Source organism: Pelodiscus sinensis, chromosome 8 (genome assembly GCF_052426305.1).
Source record: "Pelodiscus sinensis isolate ZL-2025 chromosome 8, ASM5242630v1, whole genome shotgun sequence".
NCBI classification, from domain to species: domain Eukaryota; kingdom Metazoa; phylum Chordata; order Testudines; family Trionychidae; genus Pelodiscus; species Pelodiscus sinensis.
The window spans coordinates 12,485,790-12,507,713 of record NC_143059.1 but is presented as its reverse complement, the minus strand read 5'-3'; the positions used below and the strand labels follow the sequence as shown (position 1 = coordinate 12,507,713).

The 21,924-nt window shown below is 41.8% G+C and overlaps 1 protein-coding gene across 3 annotated transcripts in view; it reads left to right on the top strand.

Moving 5' to 3' along the window:
• The window catches only part of RASGEF1A (RasGEF domain family member 1A), a 283,710-nt gene extending 261,786 nt beyond the window's left edge, over positions 1-21,924 (top strand). For all 3 annotated transcript variants that reach the window (XM_006129935.5, XM_075934780.2, XM_006129936.5), the window contains 10 exons: positions 2,141-2,278; positions 7,347-7,568; positions 7,968-8,042; positions 9,366-9,458; positions 11,157-11,259; positions 11,556-11,635; positions 12,515-12,706; positions 16,976-17,099; positions 17,454-17,526; positions 19,197-21,924. In XM_006129935.5, coding sequence (XP_006129997.2) covers positions 2,141-2,278; positions 7,347-7,568; positions 7,968-8,042; positions 9,366-9,458; positions 11,157-11,259; positions 11,556-11,635; positions 12,515-12,706; positions 16,976-17,099; positions 17,454-17,526; positions 19,197-19,221 — 1,125 coding nt within the window. In that variant the 3' untranslated portion in view covers positions 19,222-21,924. The remainder of the gene's footprint in view (positions 1-2,140; positions 2,279-7,346; positions 7,569-7,967; positions 8,043-9,365; positions 9,459-11,156; positions 11,260-11,555; positions 11,636-12,514; positions 12,707-16,975; positions 17,100-17,453; positions 17,527-19,196) is intronic.

The following is a 21,924-nucleotide window of genomic DNA, read 5'->3' as shown; positions in this document are numbered from 1 at the left end:
CACTCTAATGAGGTTCTGCTGAGCTAGGACCCTCAGAGCCAGTCTGTTTTATGGAAGTACATAACTGCTCACATAAAGAGTAAGGTTGCCAGGTGTCTGGTTTTGAACTGGACAGTCCAGTATTTGAGCTTTCTGTTAAGGAAACAAATTGAGAAATATAAATGAGAAAATATAAATGTCCGGTATTTTCTAAATAAGATGTAATGTCGATTGTGATGTAATGTCAGCTGTGTCTGATATATTTGTTGAAACCATCTGGCAACCCTAGAGCCATCTTCCCAATTAAGTGAGCTTGGCCAAATTGCAGAGTGATCACAGACGGGGCGGGGGATGAAAAGTATTAATTCAGACTTTCTCCAAACCTTATAACTACGTACCTTTGAATGTACTAGTACAACTGTATTTCACCTCCAAAGCTGGATTAATTAGTATCAATACCAAATCTATCGGGTGGAATGGGTTGAGCACATGACACTAGACCAGTGTTTCTCAAACTACCGGGCATGGAATGCAAAGGCAACTTCCTGCCTATCCTTCACTGCAGGCTGTGCTGCGCCTGAGAAGCAGCTGGCAACAGGCCTAGCTCCTAGGTAGTGGGGGGGGGGGGGTTGGGGGAGGAAGAAGAGAGCACACAGAGGTGTGCTCCCGCATTGGCTGGGAACCTGCTGCTGGCTGCTTCTAAGGTCTGCGGTGCCAGGAGAGGCAGGAAGCTGCCTTAGCACCCCTGCTGCACCACTGACCAGGAGCTGCCCAAAGTAAGCCTTTCCTGTCCCAGCCCTGACTCCCCCAAAGCCAGAGCCCCCTCCTACAGCCCAAAGCTCATCCTTAGCCCCACCCCAGAGCCCACACTCCAGTCAAATTATGTTGGGTAGCAGGTATCAACCATATTCTTCAACTGGGTCATGAGGGAAAAAAAGTTTGAAAACCACTTCAGTAGCAAATTCACTTGTCAGGGGACAGAGCTGAAGAGCTAACTCCTTTTTCTGGGGGCTTTTGGAGCAAGAGCCAACCATCTATTTTCAAAGTCCTTTTTTCTTTAATTTAGATGTAGTTCAAAGTACACACAATGGCTGTGTCTAGATTGGCCACTTTTTCCGGAAAAGCAGCCGCTTTTGTGCAAAAACTTGCCAGCTGTCTACACTGGCTGCTTGAATTTCCGCAAAAGCACTGACGATCTCATGTAAGATTGTCAGTGCTATTGCAGAAATACTATGCTGCTCCCATTCGGGCAAAAGTCTTTTTCCGAAAAACTTTTGCGCAAAAGGGCCAGTGTAGACAGCAGAGATTCGTTTTCCGCAAAAAAGCCCCGATCGGGACTTTTTTGCAGAAAAGCACATCTAGATTAGCCACGGATGCTTTTCCGCAAAAAGTGCTTTTGCGGAAAAGCGTCCTGCCAATCTAGATGCGCTTTTCCGAAAATGCTTTTAATGGAAAACTTTTCTGTTAAAAGCATTTCCAGAAAATCATGCCAGTGTAGACATAGCCAGTCTGTTTTGTAGGCTGTTTTTATTTGTCTGGCTATTTCCAACAGAGCACAACCTGGGGAGGTCCTGATTAAACAAGTTCTAAGAAGGAAAACATTCTGTATGAGAGCTTCATGGGAAAGATGCTTGGTTATGATGTTGTAGTTGTATGTACATTTAAATTCAGACATTGGCCAAATTGCAGAGTAATCATGAATTGGGGTAGGGGATGGAAAGTATTCATTCAGACTTTCTCCAAACCCAACAACCACAATCTTTTGAATTTACTAGTACAGCTCTCTTTCACCACAAAGTCCTCAAGTGGTGTACAGCAAACCGATAATATTGACTTCCACTGGCCAAAGGGTCTGTAGTATATTGTCCTCTCCCTGGCTGTGTATGAATAGCCTGAAAATATCTTCAAAGTCTTTGACTTAAAAAATAAAGCTAGTCAGTTTCAATGGAGCTGGGCCAATTTAGATCAGCAGAGGATTAATCTCTGTGTGATTGAATCCACACAACTTAATCAATGCATATTTTAGTAAATGCAAACCCCTGCTTCTGATAAGATTATTTTTGATTGTGGCTTGAGATATACACTTTCTCCCAGCAAGCACTTTCACCTTCTAGGCAATAAGGCACAAGTCAGTAATCAACCCATCTCTATTCCTCTCTAGGCAAAGCTAAAATCCTTTGCTGCAAAGATCATTCAGCTCCTGAAAGAATGGACAGAAACATTCCCCTATGACTTCCAGGATGAGAAATCTATGAAGGAGCTGAAGGAGATCGCTCAAAGGATCACGCAATGCGATGAGGTAAGGTGGGAAAATAACCATATGTGCAAGTACAACCTAGGAATGCAATTTATCTTAATATTCTATCCTCAAACATTGCTATACACCTCCTAACCGTGTTAGAGTAGCAGGTGATAAGTTAGTGCAACCTCTGGAGGTGTTAGAAGGGGAACTTAGCAAAAACTGGTTGCATACTGCTGAACAGGAAGCACCTGCTGATGGTGTAGGAGGTGAGAAGAGGAAGAAAGAGGATTATAAGGAATAATACAATTCCAACACACAGGAGAGTATGTAACACGCATTCCCTACAGTGCCTGATCCATATAGAATGTAACTTTTAAAAGAACCTTTAATTTTTTTATAGAAGCACTTTCTTTAGTCCTCAATTCCTCTGGACCAATTCCTATGACAAGAACAATGTACAACTACACTGTAACACATAGCTCAGCAATACTAACACAAAGAAAATTCTTTAAGCTGGCGTCTACCTATTCAACCCTGGTCTAGCTACAAATCTGAACAGTTGTGAGTTTTCACATCAAGCAAGCCAGGAGAAAACTTACTCCACGGTAACCTGCCAATTTAGTAGATCTAAAATGGCCAAAACTAGCCATGTGGAACAGATAGGAAGCTCACGTGACAAAGGAACTCACTAAAAAACTAGAATAAGAAAGAGAGATGGAGAGGGGAAATGGGGCTTGAGGGGAAGACTATACTGAAGAAATGGAAGATTTTAAAAAAAAGTAAAACAAATAGGTCATAAGAGCAGAATGTGAAAAACTGTTTTGTAATGTTTTGGATCCAAATGCTTTGAAGACATTTGTAAAGACTAGTCTCGCCAGCCTTTTATGACAACAGGATTATGTATGTACTGTTTGATTTAAAAGAACTATGAAGAGCAGCAGGTTTGACAGCATCGTAGGAGGCAGCAATAAGACATTATACAATTAGCTGTTACAGCTGTTCAGAAAGAAGTATGCCAGTTTCACTGAGTCAATGATATTGTTTACCTGCATGCTACCAAGAAAATGTCAGTATTGAAATAGGTGAAAAAGAGAGAGGATTTGAATAGCCCTTCTGTTGTCTTTATAAACAAGGAAAAAAGTAATTGGCAGGGATCCTGCCATAAAAGGTGGCACAGTTTTAAATGGTTTCCATTTTCATACAGTACATTCAGGCTTTTAGCCATTGTGATAGGAACCTTTCAAATCTCTGGTGCTGGGAACAAGAGGAGGTGCCCTGGCACTGGATGGAGAAATAAATTGCCAGTTGGGAGAAATATCACTGCCTTTATGGAATGGCTCAGTGCACTGGTGGCAGAGGTTTCTAGTGATCTCTGTTTATTATGGTATCAGAGTATCTATCCTTTTAACAGGGCTACATGCCAAGTTCTCAGTCTGCAAAGGGTTAGGCTGTGTCTGACCCCCAGAAATGTAATTTGACACTAACAAATAGAGAGCGGCTCCCGACCTCACTGTCTGTCCCCTGTTCTCTGTTTATACGGTACTTAGGGATGTCTAAAACAAAAGTTGCTGGCTTTTTTGTTTTGGTTTGTGGGTTGTTGTTTTTTTTAAACTTTTCACCTTCTTCAGCTTCCCCACTGTTCTTGAGCATTAAGATAAGATATCAGGAGTTGATAGAAAACAGATGCAAGGCAGTCAGCTGATGTTGACAGTGTAGGCAGCCTAGTGACTCAAGGACAGCAGAAAGGGTTTTTGTTGCAGAATGAGAAAATATTTAGAGCAGACTTGATCCCAGCACCCAGCAGGTGTATTATATAAACAATGCTGGAGTGACAACTCAAGTCTGACACGCAGAGTAATGGAGGCATCATGTAACACAGGGGCAGGCAAAGTATGGCCTGTGGGCTGGATCTGGCCCACGGCCTGCCCCACTGAGACCCCAAGGCAGGCTCTCGGCCCGCTGCAGCCTGAAGCAGCTCCAAAGAGCTGGCAGTTCCCTCTGGCGACTTTGCGCCCTTTCCCCATCCTCAGGCCAATCATTGCAGCTTCTATTGCCTGGAAAGTAAAGGGAGCTGTGATGACGGAGTGGGGGCAGCACATGATGCCCTCCCCCCCCCCCCACACACACACATACACGTGCACCAGAAGCAGCACATGGAGGGAGTCTCTAGCTGTTTTGAGCATCGCAGGGCTGTGTCAGACTGTGAGCCGGCCTCAGGGTCCCTGCTGAGCTGCTGGCCATGAGTCTCCTAAGGAAATGACCTCCTGGCCAGAGCCTTCCTATGGACCTCCATCCCCTCCCACACCCCAACTCCCTGCCCCAGATCTCACACACCCCCTCGCCAGAGGTAACCGCCTAAACTCTCTGCACCTCCCACCAACGGTCGCTCCCTCCCGGACACTGAACTCACTCCTAAACCCCTCTAACAGGTCAAAATCCATTCCTGCACCCTTACCCCCCCTCCTGGACTCTGCACCCAACTTCTGTCTCAGACACCAAGCCCTTTCCATAGAAAAGTGTTGGCCTTTGACCACTTACCACAATCGTGGAATGGCCCCCCTTCAAAAATTATTGCCCACCCTCAATGTAAGATGAAGATAGAGTGCACTCCTCCATAAAGGCAGCTGCCAATTCATTCTTCCAAGGTTCTTGACCATGTGTTTCACTTCAGGCTTGAGCAAGAACTCCATACACAGAGCCAAACTCTATGGTTGACCCAGCAAGGGCAAGTCATGGGTAGTCACTTAACTGGTGGAAGCCAACTTTGGTCGAGTTACAATTACTTATAGCAGCCAAGATTTTTGACCCCTATTTTCAAAGCTGGAAGAGATTTAGAGTACAAGACAATGAAAAAAAACAGTGAAGCTGAGAGAAACACTCAAGAATAGAAGTATTCTTCGACTCTATCAATTTCCAAAGAACCACGTGAATAGTTGGCAACTCATGAGTTTTATCCCATTTCAATGTTGTCCATTATCACCCAAACATCCAAGCACCCCACCTTGCTCACTTTCTCCTGTATTTAAATGTTCTTCCCTTATTTTGCAAAATACAGAATCCATTGCTGGAGGCTATTCTCCCCTCATCTACACAGCAATAAGGGTATGTCTACACTGCCACCCTAGTTCGAACTAGGGTGGCTAATGTAGGCATTCGAAGTTGCAAATGAAGCCCGGGATTTAAATATCCTGGGCTTTATTTGCATCTTGCCGGGCGCCGCCATTTTTAAATCCCCTTTAGTGCGGGCTCTCTAATTCGAATTACTGTTACTCCTCATAGACATACCCTAACTGAGCCATCAATATTGAAATCAATGGATTTACATTGTAGAGGCCAGTGTAACTCAGAATAGAATCAGAACTCTTAAAGACACTCCTACAAACTTGTACTGTAGGTGCTTATAGAATAACAGTAATCATAGATACAGCCAGCTGTTTCTTAGCAATAATCCAGTTGCCTCATCAAGATAAACTATGCTGCCTTCAGCTTCTTATTTGATTTCACTTGGGAGCTAGATTATTGCCTTGTAAAGCAACGTTATGACACCATTATTGCTTAATTATAGCAAGCTACAGACAAGCTTTTGATAGCCATCATCTCTCACATCTGCTACATAGTTTTCAGTCATCACTGCACATTGGTGGCTTTCTTGAATAGTCACAGACTCATTCCTCCTCACTTGAGTGCATGCAGTTGCCTCTAGATGCACAGACCATGAGAGCAACAACATTAACCCTTAAAACACCATCTTACTGCAAAGGCCTTGATGCATGAAAACCCAGGAGAAAGAGATCATAGGGACAGAAGGTGGCACAGGAAAGCCCGGTAGTTAATTAAGCAACTGGAAGAGAGAGAGAGAGAGAGAGAGAGAGAGAGTTGGGGCATTTGTTAGGAACACTGGTTTAGCAGTTGGAGCACTTGAAGGGTTAGCGGAGAATCAAGCAGCTGGGAAGGGATCGGGTAATGAGGAAGATGTTAGAATGTTCATTAGGAGACTCCAGCTGGACCAGGAGAGTTAGGTTACGTAGACTCCAATGACATTTGTCAAGGATAACAGTCAATTATGCTGAAGGTTAACACCAAAAGACTCTCTTTGCACAAGCAGGTAGGAGGTACAGTACAGACGTGGAAAGAACGTTTTCCGAGGTCCCCATGCAGCTTAGTAGGGAGGCATGGGAAAGCACATTATTTGAAATGTCCCAGATTCTAGCCCCATCATTACATTTAAAACAACCCCCCAACCCCTCCCCCCGCCCCCCCCCCCCCCCCCACACACACACACGTCTCTTCCTACTCCAGCTAGACCCATGAAGGACCATGATGGTTATGCATCCCTAGCCTCAAATGTTCGTCAGAAGCTGGAGATGTGCAGCCAAGCCATAGCAAAAATAACTCAGCTCACACAGGTTGCCAATGAGTAGTGAAATACTATGTAAGTATCATGTATTTTAATGGAATAATCAATAGAAATAGAGTCAGTGAAACAGCTTGTCGCTATGCTCTTCTCTCAGGTTTTTTTTTTTTTCTCTTATTCTTCTTCATATGTCTATCCTGGAAAAAAATGCAGAGTAGGAATCCTTGTTGGCCAAGTGCACTTTGGGGATGTTGAGCCTTCTCTGAATCATATGACACACAACCAGCCACAGCTGAAGGCAGAAATATGTCATTAGTGTGATCTAGCAAGGAATTCCCAGAACACAGTTCAGGCCAGCCAGACTGTTGGTAGCATGAGTAAGGAGCGGATATTTTGCCACTTCCTACTCAGAAAGGGATGAGAAGAAGCCTCCAAGCCTTTCAGTGCACCTGCTTCCATATGACTGACACACTTTTGAAATGGGTTCTGTGCCAATAAGAGACGCTGCCATGGTTGCTAAGCTACTGAAGGTAAAGTGGGAAGGAGGGTGCGAGAGTGTTAATCTGCAAAGCTAGATCGATATTTAGAGTATCCTGAGGTGGGCTCATTTGCCACATGAAAATCAGCTCTGATAATAGGCTAGAAGACACAAAATGCTAAGCAGCCTAATTATCCACTTGAAAATTCTTTGCTGATACAAATCCCATATTTCTATTTGCAGTACAAAATAAAGGTCCTACCAGTCAATAATTTCTGTCATCTTACGCTTAGGAAAACGGAACCGTGAAGAAGATCATTAGCCAGATGACACAGAATCTACTGATGACCCTCTCAGCAAGGAGTCAGTACCAGGAGATAAAAGAGAAATTCAGGCAACCTGTTACTGATAAAGGAACCATCCTTAAAAACAAGCCACAGTCAACCCAGAAGGACATTCTGAGCATATGTTGTGACCCTCTGATCTTGGCACAGCAGCTGACTCATATTGAGCTGGTGAGATTCGGATTTCCATGTTTTAATCCTTTTGGTTTTCTAGTTACTGCATGTTAACCTATGACATCAGTGGGAGTAAGGTGACGCCTTCCATGTAGTTAAAGTGCTCTGATTTAAGAGACAGGAAAGCCTGAGAATAACCAGGTAAATCTGTGAGGGAGGAAGGAATGTAGAGTGCTCCCAGGGGTCAGGAGGCAGATACCCCTAACCTGGGGTCTTTAAAAGCCAGGGCCAACTTTACAGTCAAGCTCCTTTGAAGGCAACCATGGGGTACCTCAGAGTGCTAAGCTTCTACTTCCAGTTCCGCTGCTGGGGAATGAGACTTGGCAGACATGACAGAGGCTTCTTTCCTACACTGACAATTCCTGCTCTCTTCCTCCTCCCGTTCCCCCAATACAGGAGAGGGTGAGCAACATTTACGCAGAGGATCTGATGCAGATTGTCAGCCACATGGATTCCCTGGATAATCACAAGGTGAGTGTGGGTAAGGAGGGAGGAACCAGGAACACCGAGGGTAAAGAGCCTCCACTGTTCCAATGTCTCCATGACAGATTCACGGAAGCCTCTCTGAGGTAGCGGCTCAGAGCAACAGTTCTGTAACCACAGGCGTAGTCAATTTAATTCAGCAGAATTGAAACCAATTGGGTTTCCATATTCGTGTCTCTCTTGTACTCAAGGTTCATCGTGGTCTTCTCTTTGGTAATACCAAAGAAAAACTGAGTTACTTCTGCTGCTACAGCAGCTCAAAAAACATTCAGATTCCCTGACTTGGCTGCTCCCTCTCACTTCGTGAAACTCTGAGCCAGTTAAATCTGACACTTGTGGAGTGAGTGCTGCTATTTCCCTGATGTTAGCATGCTCTCTAATGTTAACTTGTGTCAGCTCTTCACACACGGGCTAATGCGTAAGCAGGCTTGTGGAGAAAGAAAGAAAAATTATTCAGATATTGAACAGGAAATACAGATGTTCACACTTTTGAGACTAGCCCCCACCCAGCAGAGCTGGCAACCTACCAAGTTTGGTCCATTGCATCTCAATTATAGTTCACAGGGTGGAACACAAACCGATCTTTCTTTAACTCTACTGCAAAGTCCCCAGATTTGGTTTGGCTGATTCTAACTGTGGGTTTCTGTTACATTTTGCTTGGGGTGAGGGGAGCACCCTACAGCTAAAGAGTGAAAAGGAAACAAAGGAACCAGCTCCTCCTCATATTTTATGATGCTTTAACACTGGGATCTTCAGAAATTTGGAAAGCAAGATGCTGGGGATGGCAATTGCTCCTTCATTTCCCCCTTGTGCCTCAACAGCAAATCTGTTGTAAGAACAAGAACTTAGGAAATCTGTTGATACACTAACATTATAGACACACTCTACAGTGTAAGCAGAAATAATCACAAAAGGAAATGTTAATTGAAACATCATTTCTAGTAACCTAGTGGAGCATCCCTCAAATATTGACACTGTACATTTTCAGGCAATTTTTTTCTTGCCTTTCTTCTTTTAAAGGTAATATGTTAGAAAGCGAACGCATGTTCTTTTGGGTAAAGGGCAGGAAAATATGAACACAATTGAACATATTTCCTATACCCTTGCCCCTGTTCTCTCTCACAACTCACTTGAGAGGAAAAAAACTACAAGCCTCTGCACCCCTCTTTGTGCTCGAAATCTAGAGCTGTTCAGTAAGCCTACCTCACTACCTGATGCCAATTTGTAGTTAACCTGTGATGGCAGGATATATTTATAGCAATCTTTATCTGGGTTTGGTGTGAGATTAATATAGAGCCTCTTGTTTTTCAGTGCCGAGGGGATGTTACCAAAACTTATACCTTGGAGGCCTATGACAACTGGTTCAACTGCCTCAGCATGCTGGTGGCTACAGAAATTTGTAGGGTAGGTACGAATGGAAAAAAAGATCCCAATCTTTAGAGACAAACCACACCTGTGTGGAGGTACGCATATGGGCCCTGGATCTTGCAGTGATGTAAGCAAATTTACCACCATGTACACCTGAGCAGTCCCACTGATGTCCAAAGAATCATTTATGCATAAAGTTATGTACATACTCAAGTGTTTTAGAGATTCAAAGCCCCTTGGCTTATATTTCTGTGCAGCTTCCATATTTATGCCAGTTACACCCCCAGAGGGGGAACTTCCAGAAAGTTTGAGTTAATGTAACGTTGTGGTGTTTTCATAGCACATTTGTCACTCCCCAAAGCTACCAGTGGTAAAACAAATGTTTTGCTGCCTTGACAACTCGCTCTGCCCTTCCATTGCATTATGCAATTAAGACATTCTGCTTATTTTGTGACACCAATGGTGATACCACAGGCATCCCTTTTGCTATTGCACTCACAGGATTAAGGAAAAGAAAAGACTGTTCATATAAGCTAAAAGTAAATGCACAAAATACACACTGCCCATGTCACACAAAATACACACTGCCCGCATCCGTATCTGCAAAAATGAGCTGCAGATATCTGAATCCATATCCACAGGTGTGGATATTCGCAAATATAAAGCGGATCGCTACAAATTTGCGGGGCTCTACCCACGGACACTCAGTTACAAAACCCCCTCCAAGATTGTCAGGCAAAGCCAACACATTTATTAAAGCAACCAAAACAAAGTTCTTCATCTCCATGCTGAAGATTGGGCCAACTATCGAACCCTTTCCTAGTAGCACGAGACAACCGCAGAAAAACATCTAGATACCTGAGCATATCACTTTTCAAAATAGTTCTCTGCTGAAGATGAATGATGCAAGTAACACAGGACCACATGTGTGTTAGCCAGCCCAGACCCACAGGCCAGATGGCAGGAGAGAGTTGAATGAATGAATTTAAGCCAATGTGATGAGAGTAATTTTAGTATTAATAGACTTTGGATGCCAGCCACTGCTAAAGCACAACCAACATGCAGCGCTGTATCTGATGGGAAGGAAATCAAACATGCGATGCTAGCCTCACCCATTAGCATCTTTGTAGTAGGGAGAATTTATTTACATTCTGCCATCATTCCATTTCTCTCCTCTAGTGTCATGAAGAAATATGGGATAAATCTCTTTAATAAAACTGAAAAAAAAAACCCCTAAGACTTGTGACAAACTCTCTCCCCTCCCTGTTTTCATTTCCCTCTGAAATTAAGATCTACAGCTCTTGTTTTGGGAAACAAGTTTGGCATTTTTTTCTTTGAGGTTGGAATTATTTGTTTATTTTCCGCATTTCTGATGGCAGCTTCATTCTCTCTTTCTTTACCCTGGTAAAAGGAAATTGGTTAATAAAGGCTGGCTTGTGTCTATGCTATTCCCTAAGCCTTTATCTTACATGTGGCCCAAGAGCTCCACTGCCCCTCAATTGGACAAGGACTTGATAAAAAGCCCCAAATCCAGGGGCTATTTTTTAATAAAAAAAGAGAATCTGGCCAAAATACCCTTAAGGCTTCTCATAAGAGCTCTCATGCGGAGATAGCTCAGAAAGACACCAATTTCAATAGCACACAGTGAACCTCGCTGGTGTGTGTGTGTGTGTCCCCTTCACATATAGTGCTCCTATCTTCCCTTTCCTCTCAAAGGCATGTTCTTGGTTTCAGGTTGTGAAGAAAAAGCAGCGGACGAGAATAGTGGAATTCTTCATTGATGTGGCAAGAGAGTGCTTCAACATTGGAAACTTCAACTCGATGATGGCCATTATCTGTGAGTATCCCAGGCATAGCTTTTGGCTTGTAATAACCCCCACCACTCCACAGCACAAGCAAGACAAGCATGGTAACACATTCTTCAACTTCACTGACTCCATCTGCAGGTTATGGCGGTATGCCCCCCTGAGAGATTTATCCAATGGGTGTTAGTTGGATGTCTCAGATGTGAAGATCAAGTGGATCTTCCAAAGAATAAAATTCGCAAGAGTGTAAATGCAACACTGATACTTAAAGAAGAGAGAAAACTAAGTTCAAAGAGTGTAATTTGTGTCTCTCTTCCTTTCATTTCAGCTGGCATGAACCTGAGTCCTGTAGCACGGCTAAAGAAAACCTGGTCCAAGGTCAAAACAGCCAAATTTGATGTTTTAGAGGTATATAGATGATTTACATCCTGATTAATCAAAATCAGTTACTAATACCTTAGGCATAGGCATGAATACAAATAAGTGGGGGGGGGGGCAACATTTTTCTTGGTGCAAGTCCTGTCCTTGCCATCGGGAAGAGATTGGTATAGATTTTCTTCTTTTTAGTTTCCTCAGATCACAGTTTTCTAACAATGGAATGAATTATCCATTTGAAGATACATGGAGGCACTTCCTTTTAATAGTGACTATTTCTTCCACCTATATATCTAAAAGATGTCTTCTTTACCCTGATCTTTAATTAAAGTACTCCATCTAGTGGAGATCTGGGATCAAAACATTTTTCTCTAAGTAACTCCTCAAAACACAATCAACTACCACAGAAAGTTGACCTAATTCACGTAGCTAGAGTTGATGTAGAGTTGATCACGTTACTGCAGGATCTGCAGTGCAGAGGGTTCACAGGAGAAATTCGCCTGTCCATTTTTCTTTTCTTTGTGTAAAGTATAACTGTTGACTGCAGAGCAATATCCAGATAAGTTGGTGGATCTTTACAAGAACTGCTAGTTAATGGATATCAGAAGATCGAGTCAGGCTGTAGTGTAAACATAAGGAATCATATTTACTTTAAATGTTCCCTTAGCCACCAAATGGTGTTTATTAAATCTAATATTAATCAAGTACCAAACACCTGCTAGGGAAAGCTTGGATTCAAACTACATACATTTATTATGCTTGTCTTGGATGATTTTGAATAGATCTTGAAAGAAGTTAAGAAAAGATATTACTCTGGGGTTTTTTCAGCAGTTGATCTAATTATATAATAATTGGATTAGATTATGAGAAACATAATAATAGTGGGGTTTGGGGACATTGTTATTTAAACAGCATCACATGGACCCATCCAGCAACTTTTGTAATTACCGGACAGCCCTGCAAGGAGCAGCACAGAGATCTCAGACTGCCAACAGCAATCGGGAAAAAATTGTCATCCCCGTCTTCAACCTGTTCATTAAAGATATCTACTTTCTGCACAAGATACATACGAACCGCTTGCCCAATGGACAGATAAACTTTAAGGTAAGTCTCTGCAATCATAGAAGTTGCACAATCAAGTGATGTATATTAATTTTTAAATTCCCAAATATTTGTAAATAAGAATTCTTATAGTCCAGTATAAGTAGAGCTCTTAAATTATTCAGACCTCCTGTAATCTGCACACAGAAGCAAGTAGTTTGCCAGAGAATGACTGTGAGCTTCAAATCTCTAAGGCCTATAAACATAATGCACTGGATTTAGTATTTCTAGATTACACAGACAGAAAATTACCTGAATGTCAAAAATTTAATTAATCTATTTTAGCTCATCATTGCAGTACAATTGTAAACACTAGTGATACCGTATTTGAAAGCTGTATATAAAAGAGTAGGCAAAATGCACAGGAAAATGTAAAAAGTATGTGAATGAGCTGACTAATCAACTAGCTCTGATAACAAAACTGAAATGTGAGACAGACCAAATTGAAAGACAACAGGATTTCAGTAAGGAAGAAGAGGCAAATGGGTAGAATTCAATGCCATGACATACTAGTATGAAAACTGCTAAAATAAAAGGGAAAATCCTTCAAACACTATCTAAAAAGGGAACTAGGAGATGAAGAAATTTGAAAAATTATAAAAGAGAAATTACAAGATCACATGTGGAGGTGTATGGAGAAATTTATGGAATCGACTTGAGAATATACAAAAATGATTTTAAAGCATAGAAAATTGAAAGAGAGCAGAAGTTGTGAAAACAAAAATCCTGAAGCACAAAAGTAGCTATGATGGATTATAAGAGAACAGAAAATAAGTTCATTTTTGTTTCCTTCTTCAGAAGAGAAAATGGAAGTCTGTGGCAAAAAAAAAAAAATTTCTCTAGAAAAAACAAGGTGTCCTATGATACCTTAGAGCAGCGTCTCTCAAACTTTTGGGGCTCTGGAGTCCTTTATATCCGTAAAAATTTATGCAGCGCTCCCGCGGTGTGTGAATTGCATCAGCTCGAGGCGATTCTCAATTATGCTTTTGAAGGCTTTCCAGTTTGTCAACCTTGGTGGAGCCCCTGGAGATGTCTCTCAGAGCCTTGGGGCTCTGCGGAGCACAGTTTGAGAAACAGTGCCTTAGAGATTAACCCAACTCCTCTGTGACTTTTTCCTCGAGTAGGACAAGAAAAGTACTTTAGCTGACAGCAGTGGATTAGCTGGCATTGGGCCAAATCTAGAGATTCTGGTGGAAGCAAATTCACATTAAGGGCTTGTCCATAAGGTGCAATTTGTAAAGCTCATCAATACATTGGTGTATTTAACTGGCACAAACTAAAAAGTTCTCTAGTGCTCATCAGTGTAGTGTTGTTTCAAACAAGGTCTACACAGGCTAGTTTAGCGTGCAATTTACTGTGCACTTTAGTTTAACAAGTACTGCTGCTTCATATAGGCAAGAAGTAGGCTACTGAAGTTTTCCTCCCCCTGAGTAATTTGACTTACAGAAGATGAGTGATTCACCTATACCTGCTATGGTCTCTTCTCCGATACCAAGAGAAGTATTGAACTTCTAAGAGAACTATCTTTCTAGGGTATTAAAAATAGAAGTATCCAGTAAGATAGAAGAGTGAATGTTACACCTAAAGTTAAGAACAAACTTAAGTGAGGTTGACAATGCTGCATATAAGGTCTATCTAGCTTAGCTTCAGCAAAGGAGAAAAACTCTGGGGCTGTGTCTAGACTGCAATGATTTTGCGGAAACACTTTTAATGGAAAAGTTTTTCCGTTAAAAGTATTTCCGCAAAAGAACGTCTAGATTGGCACGGATGCTTTTGCGCAAAAGCATCCGTTCCCAGTATAGACGTGCTTTTGCGCAAGAAAGCTCTGATGGCCATTTTAGCCATTGGGCTTTCTTGTGCAAAAAATTAAGGTGCCTGTCTACACCGGCCCTCTTGCACAAGTATTCTTGCACAAGAGGGCTTATCCCTGAGCGGGAGCGGCAAAGTATTTGCGCAAGAAGCACTGAATTCTTACATTAGAATGTCAGTGCTCTTACGCAAATTCAAGTTGCCAGTGTAGACAGCTGGCAAGATTTTGCGCAAAAGCACCTGCTTTTGCGCAAAATCTTGCCAGTCTAGATGCACCCTGTGAGTTAAAACTAACTAAACAAAGAAAGGGGATCAACTTATAGTCAGACAACAACAACTGAAGATGAAGTGCAGAGATTTCAGGAAACCCAAACTTCTGGGACTTGAAAGCAGCACACGTCAACGGAGCTGTACAAATTCTGCTGCATTGATTATCACATGCTGTTGCCAGATGGTATTTAGCAGGTCTTTAAGAAAATGAATCAATGTAACGAAGGGACTCACAGACTCTTCCAGGAGGTGAAAAATGACGACAAATTGTGTACCCTCTTTTCTTGTCCATGAGATGTTGTTTCCTATGTATATGTGAAGGACTAGTGAGGGCATAATTGAAATTCTAACCACATTCCTGCAGAATGTTCAGAGATCAGGTTGCTACCAAGGAAGAATTGTGGGAGACAGCCTGAAGTATTTAAAGAACTTAAATAGAGAAGCTAACAACGCTAGGTCTAGATTCTTGAAGCAATAGGTGACATTAAGGCGTTCAGTATCCCGAAAGGATCAAGTGTGGGTGGTGAAGGAGAGTTGTTACAACACTATTTTAACATCCGTCAAATGTCAGATCCGGTTTCTAAAGAACAGAAGCTAAGTAAAGGTCAAAGCCTATAGGAATTTGCTCTTTAAAGACAACTGCTAGATATAAGGAAGAGATTACAGTGGCCAGAAGCAGCAGCTCTGGCAAATAGCTATAAATGGCACCAGGAGAGAACTTTGGTTCTCTCAGAGCAGTGTACTCAAGCAAACAAGGGCTTCCACCTGGTGCTCCCATCTTGTCCTGCATGAATAAAGGTTTAGTAGGTGGTTTATAGAATGGAATTTTAAAAGAGAGAAGGGCATGGTATTGTCTCTAGAATGCCTGCCTTTAGAATCCCTAATACCCGGAATTCCCACACTGAACTATTAAAAACAAAAGCATACAACATGTTTTCCTACCAAACTTGATCCATTGGTATCGCCCATGACACTCTTTGTAAGGAATTGGATAATTCAAGTCCTTCTTTAATCTGCACAGCAAACGTGAAGAAAAATCTTAAATACCTGCAAATAGCAATTGCCATTCTCTCCCCTTGCCATTCAAATACGTCACAATTGTGACTATATCCAACACATCCAGGAAGGAAATACAGGATTTGTTCTGAGGGTAAACCTGGGGCTCAATCCTGCTTCTACTTGAACTCCATTTAAAAAAAAATATTGACCTCATCAGCCCTGGATTCCTCAAAATCTACTTAGTCTGCGGCTGTTGCTATTTGATCTGTTAAAAAAAAAAAAAATCAACATTTGAGTTAAAGAGCAGAATTTGGACTGAACTTGGATTCTCTCCCTGCTTGTCTGAATAATAATTGCAGACACATTCTGATATTCTGTATATATTCTTAAGAGCACAATGTCTGGTTAAAACACACAACACAACTATATTCATTCTAACAAATATGAGACTGGTACTCCTGAAAATATTTAGAGAAAAATATCAGTAGTTTACATCAATTATCAAAAATTGTTTGCACGGTTACTTACATTTAAGGCATGTTTTACCAATTAACTAAGACGTGTCCTTTTCCCTGAAGAGTTTACATGTAGGGCTTCTTTGAAAAAAATTCTGTACAGCTTTCAGTAGAAAATTTTCAGTTTTTACTAAATTAATATCTTTATGTATGTTTCTGCTTTCCTCAAGTTTTCTATGGGAATATTAGCCCTTCTCCCCATTCTTTTTTTATAAACATTCAACATTTTCCACTGAATTTTGACCAAATAATTCCTACCTCCTGCATTTCTTAACACTTTCCACAAATAAAATAAACCCAAAACATTTTGGGACCACCTCTAGGTATAGTACAATGGAGAGATAACACAGAAACACAAAATGGGTCACCAGTTCATGTAAAGGAAGGTGAAGTGATTCTAGAGGAGAAAAGAAAAAGAAGGCTATAGGTGGATAGTGGGACATGAAGGAGGAAAGAGATAAAGACGGCTGCTTGGCAAATGGACACAGACTGTTCCAAGCCTAGAGGATCTCATGAGAGCAGGTGTGAAGCTAGGCATGAAAGAAGGTTAAAAGAAGCAAGAAGAAGAAAGGATAGGAAAATTGAGGAGGTCTTGAACCTGAGGCCAAAGAGCCTGATTGAATTTGACTAGAAACCAAAGGCGCTCATGTAAGAGTGTTATCTTTATTGCTTTGTGCAGAAATTCTGGGAAATTTCAAGACAAATCCATGATTTCATAACATGGAAACAAGTAGAATGCCCTTTCGAGAAGGACAAGAAGATCCAGAGTTATCTACTTACGGCACCTATTTACAGTGAAGAAGGTAAAAATCTCTCAGTCTTATTTCTATTATAATGGGTCTTCCTTTCTATGGTTGCATGGTCATGGGATGAGCATAGTAGGACAAATAAAGGAATTTGCAAACAAGACTAAGTAGGAATGCCATTCTATCTTCCTGAAATGGCTCTCCAGGTCACATTAGAAAAATGAGATAATCTAAATAAGTTTGCATTGCCCCTGCCCATATTTTACTTACTCTGAGTAAAGAGTCATTACTGTGCTTTCCATATCTGTTAATATGGCACTTATCAATGTCATTATTTCTTTAATAAAGTATCGTTGAAGAAAAGGAAAAGTGGACACATCCATTTTTTATCTCTCTTGTTTTATTATCTAGCTCTGTTTATAGCATCCTTTGAAAGTGAAGGTCCAGAAAATCACATGGAAAAAGACAGCTGGAAGACACTCAGGTATAAAACCTTCTCAGAATTGAAATGTGCCCCTTCTATTTGCCCGCAAAGAGAAGTAACTGATATACTCAGCTGTGCACTCTGTATGTTGACATTAAAATTTTGGTCCTAAGACAATTCACAAGTGATTTTCAGCCTCTGGACAGTTAGTTTTGATTCCATGCTACTACCGGTTGGACCTCTCTGGTCCAGCACCCTCGGGACCTGATTGGTCCCGAACAAGGGAATTTGCCAGACCAGGGGAAGTCACCACTATCAGCCTCCCAGACTGCCTCCCCTCCCCGCTGATGGCCCAAGCTGCCTCACCCTCTCCTGCCAGGCTGCCGTGGCCCCAGCAGTTCGGACTGCCGCAACCCTGGCCCTGCTACCAGGGCTGCCGCATCTCTGGCCCAAATACTGGGGCTGCCACAACCCCGGCTGTGCTACCAGGGCTTCAGCCCCAGTGGCTCCGAGCCACCAGCCTTCTTGCCACTGGGGTTCCCAGTCAGGACTCCCTGGTCCTGCCAGACCATGGATGTTGCTGGACAAGGGGGTCCCGGTTTTTGGAGGCCCAACCTGTAGTTGAAGAGAGCCTGAAAAGGCCGAGTGATGGAATAATAGGGGTTATTTCTCAGTTAAATTATGGCTGCACCGGTGGCTGGAGACATGATGCCAGGGTAACGCAGAGGAAGGCTTGGTGCTACCAGAAACACTTGCTCAAGTGCAGTGACTGGTACACATGCATAGGAGGAGCAGCTAGCACTAAACCCAGCACTGCCTTTCAAGCACCAGCCAGTCTGTTGGGGAGGGTGTAGTAATGTCTGAACCCACCCATCCTTGAGAGCATCCAGAACTGTGGAGAGTGCAGGAAGCCAACCCATGGCTGCCATTTCTGTACAGGTACCCTGGATTAGTCAGGACAGGGAGAGGACTCCAGCAGAGGAGTAAGGAGAGAGTGCTAGAAGCAGCCATAATCTCCCTAGATCTCTTCCACTGTCCACTACCCTATAGGGTTCACTGTACTACTTTCATATACTCCAACTCCTCCGAAGGCCCTACAGTTCCATTAACATTAGACTGCACCTTCAGGCTGTGTCTACATTGGCACCCTTTTCTGGAAAAGGGATGCTAATGAGACACTTTGGAAATTGCAAATGCCGCAGGAGATTTGAATATCCCCCGCGGCATTTGCATGAACATGGCTGCCGCTTTTTTCCGGATCGGGGTTTTGCCGGAGAAAAGCGCCAGTCTAGACGGGATCTTGCAGAAAATAAATCCTTTTCCGGAAGATCCCGTCTAGACTGGCGCTTTTCTCCGGCAAAACCCCGAGCCGGAAAAAAGCAGCAGCCATGTTCATGCAAATGCCGAGGGGGATATTTAAATCCCCCGCGGCATTTGCAATTCTGAAGTGTCTCATTAGCATCCCTTTTCCGGAAAAGGGTGCCAATGTAGACACAGCCTCACTGTTCTGATCAAAGAGGAGGAAAGAGCCATATTCTCAGCTGGTGTAAGTCAGCATCTCTACTGACTTCGGATGAGCCATCCTATTTTAGACTAGATGAAGCTTTGGTCCTTGAAGAAGGAATTCTGACAATAAGAGCAAAGAATCGGACACAGCTTAATTATCTGGAACAATAATGCCTCTTCCCTTGTGTTGCTATAATTCATGTGACTTTTTTTTCCATTTCTAGGACAACTCTGCTTAATAGAGCCTGAGATTTTGGATCTGAACTGCAGAATCTAAAGCACACAGGAAGAACTTTGTTTTTAAATAGTGAATGTCTTGGGGTTGAGAAAAACAAGATCTCACTGGCTGAGGTCTGTTTTGTATATACAGGACCTTTTATGAAATAAAAATGTGGTAAATATTTCACATGTCAACCTTAAGGCACTTAAAAGTGAAGGATTTTGGTTTTATTTTAAAAATGCAAGGGCAGGGCCCTATTCTCAGAGATGAAGTGTATCATGGGAGATGGTCTCCATGGCGAGGTCTTAGTCTAATGACATCCAAATCTTTATTTATTTTGATTACTTCCACCTTAAAAAAAACAACCACAGCCAACACACAAACACCAAATACAACCAAAACGCTGCACAGGTTCAATACGGTTAGGTGCCAGCCCTACAAAGACTGACACATCTCCTTAACTTTAAGCAGGTGAGGAGTTGAAAGGAAGGAATGAAGAGTCCCATTCAAATCTCTGGGACAACTGGATGCTCAAGTCAAGGAGGTGCATCAGTATCTGCAGGACCAGGGCCTTAGACATCCGCAGTAAGCCTGTTCCACTCTTACATCGGAGAATAGTGCCTTACAAGGTACTGAAATTGTCCAGTGTACCTTCTATGATTCTGGGCTGGAAGCAAGCCAAATAAAAATGTGGATGTCTAAAAACCAGCTACCATGTACTTTGTAAATAAACTGGAACATATGGCACATGAACTAGAGTATGCCTGCCTACAACAATGAAGGTGCAGCAAAACATATTTTTGTTACCTGTTTTAAAGAGAAGAAATGGGACAACTGCTAGTTTTTTTTTTTTTTTTTTAAAGAATTAACACTTCTGGGAACTATCCGTTGAGTTCTGGCTGCGGAATATATTTCATTTTCATTATCAGGGATTTTTTTTTAAAGAAAAGGATGTATATTCTAGATAATCTCCACAAGATGGATCCAATGTGTCTTCTGGAAAATACATTTTAAATGAGCAGAGGCGAGGGATGGGAACTGGAAGGTTTTGAGGCTGAAGCGTATAGGAGTGAGACATGCCACTCCCATTGAATTTGGGGATCTAATTCCTTTGAAAATGCTAGCCTGAACTGACACACACTCAGTTTTAAAAAAAAAAAAAAAAGACAGAGAGAGAGAGAGCGAATAAATTGTATCAGATTATTCTGGCATATATTCAAGCTATTATTATAGGCATTAGCCAACACTCATTGCAATTAGTGGAAAAACATCCCCTGGCACTGGATCAGGAGTTTAAAACCATACGTTGTGTCCATCTTAGGGATGAGTTCTACACCAATAATGTTTCCGATTTCTCGTTTCTCCTTTTAACTGTTCTTGATTTGAGAGTAATTTGGCTAGGATAAGCAGCATGTCTAAGCAGCTCATATTGCACTTCAGGCTACCCATTTTCAAAAAAAATAATCATTTAAGGATTTCCTTCTTCCATGTTCCTATAATTTCTGAATTAGGAAGGAGACCAAAAAAAAAAAAAAAAAAAATCAGTCTCAGATTAAGATGTATTTTGTTTAATGAATGTACTATTACCCATAACTGTCATTCTCCTTCCCAACACTTGTTCTCTTTGGGCCTGAGGGCTGGATATTTATCTAGATAATGAGAAATTCCAGACAGTTACATTAGAAAGGATTGTTTCAATGCCATCAAGAGCTCTAAGTGAGGGGGTTGGGAAGAAACTTGGCCTATGAACAAGTCAGTGCTGTAGCTGACCATGTCAGGGGCAGGTACCTTCTTCTGATGTATCTTTTGCTGATCTCTGCTGGAAACAGAATGCTGGACTAGCTGGACCAAAGGTTTGGTCTGTTAAAGCAACTTCTCTGTTCCAATCCTGCAAATGCTTCCTAATGAATGCTTACAAACTTAAGTAGTCCCATTGTTATCATGTAGCATTTGCATTTACCCACAGTAAGCATTTGCAGTGCTGAGCCAGTATTCTGTTTCCAACAAGGGCTTTTCCCCCCTAGGTATTGGTTCTTATGAAAGATAAATATACCCGGTGTGGACAGGGGATACAGGAAGAAGGAAATAACTTTTTGCTGTTCCTATAACACTGAGATTAAAGAGCAACAAACAAAAGTTAAATAGATGCCACTAAAGAAACAATCTGATTGAAGTGGACAGAGGAATTACAAATGCTAGCTATGAACACCAACAGCCCAGAGAAAGAGAGGTTTCTTGTGATCTGCTGCTATTTTTCCTGTGCGGAAGAACTGATTTTCAGCCCTGGGGTAGAGTAAGAATATTTATACTGTATTATTACAGTGTTTTGCACTTTCAGAGATGTTCTAGCTAGTGATATAGTCAGACACTATCAAAGGGATTGTATATCAGCTTTCTTTATGTAACTGAAATTTAAAAAGGGATGCTTAAAATTTAAGAAAAATATATATTTGAAATGCAATTTTAGAACACTTTCTGTATGTGTATTAAAAAAAAAGCTTTTACATGAATGTGCACTTCACTGGTCTATCAGTCCTAGTATATACTTGAAATCAGTGCAGTGTCAACATGGGTTTGTTTTTTATTTTTTCCTCCTTCAATTTGATACATTCCTTAAATACCGTGCTCTGCTATTCTGAGCTGCATTGCTACATATGAAGCTGTACCATAAAGCAGGATATTCTGTGTTTGACTGGATGTGCTTGCATTAATAAAAAAACAAGTTGCTTCAA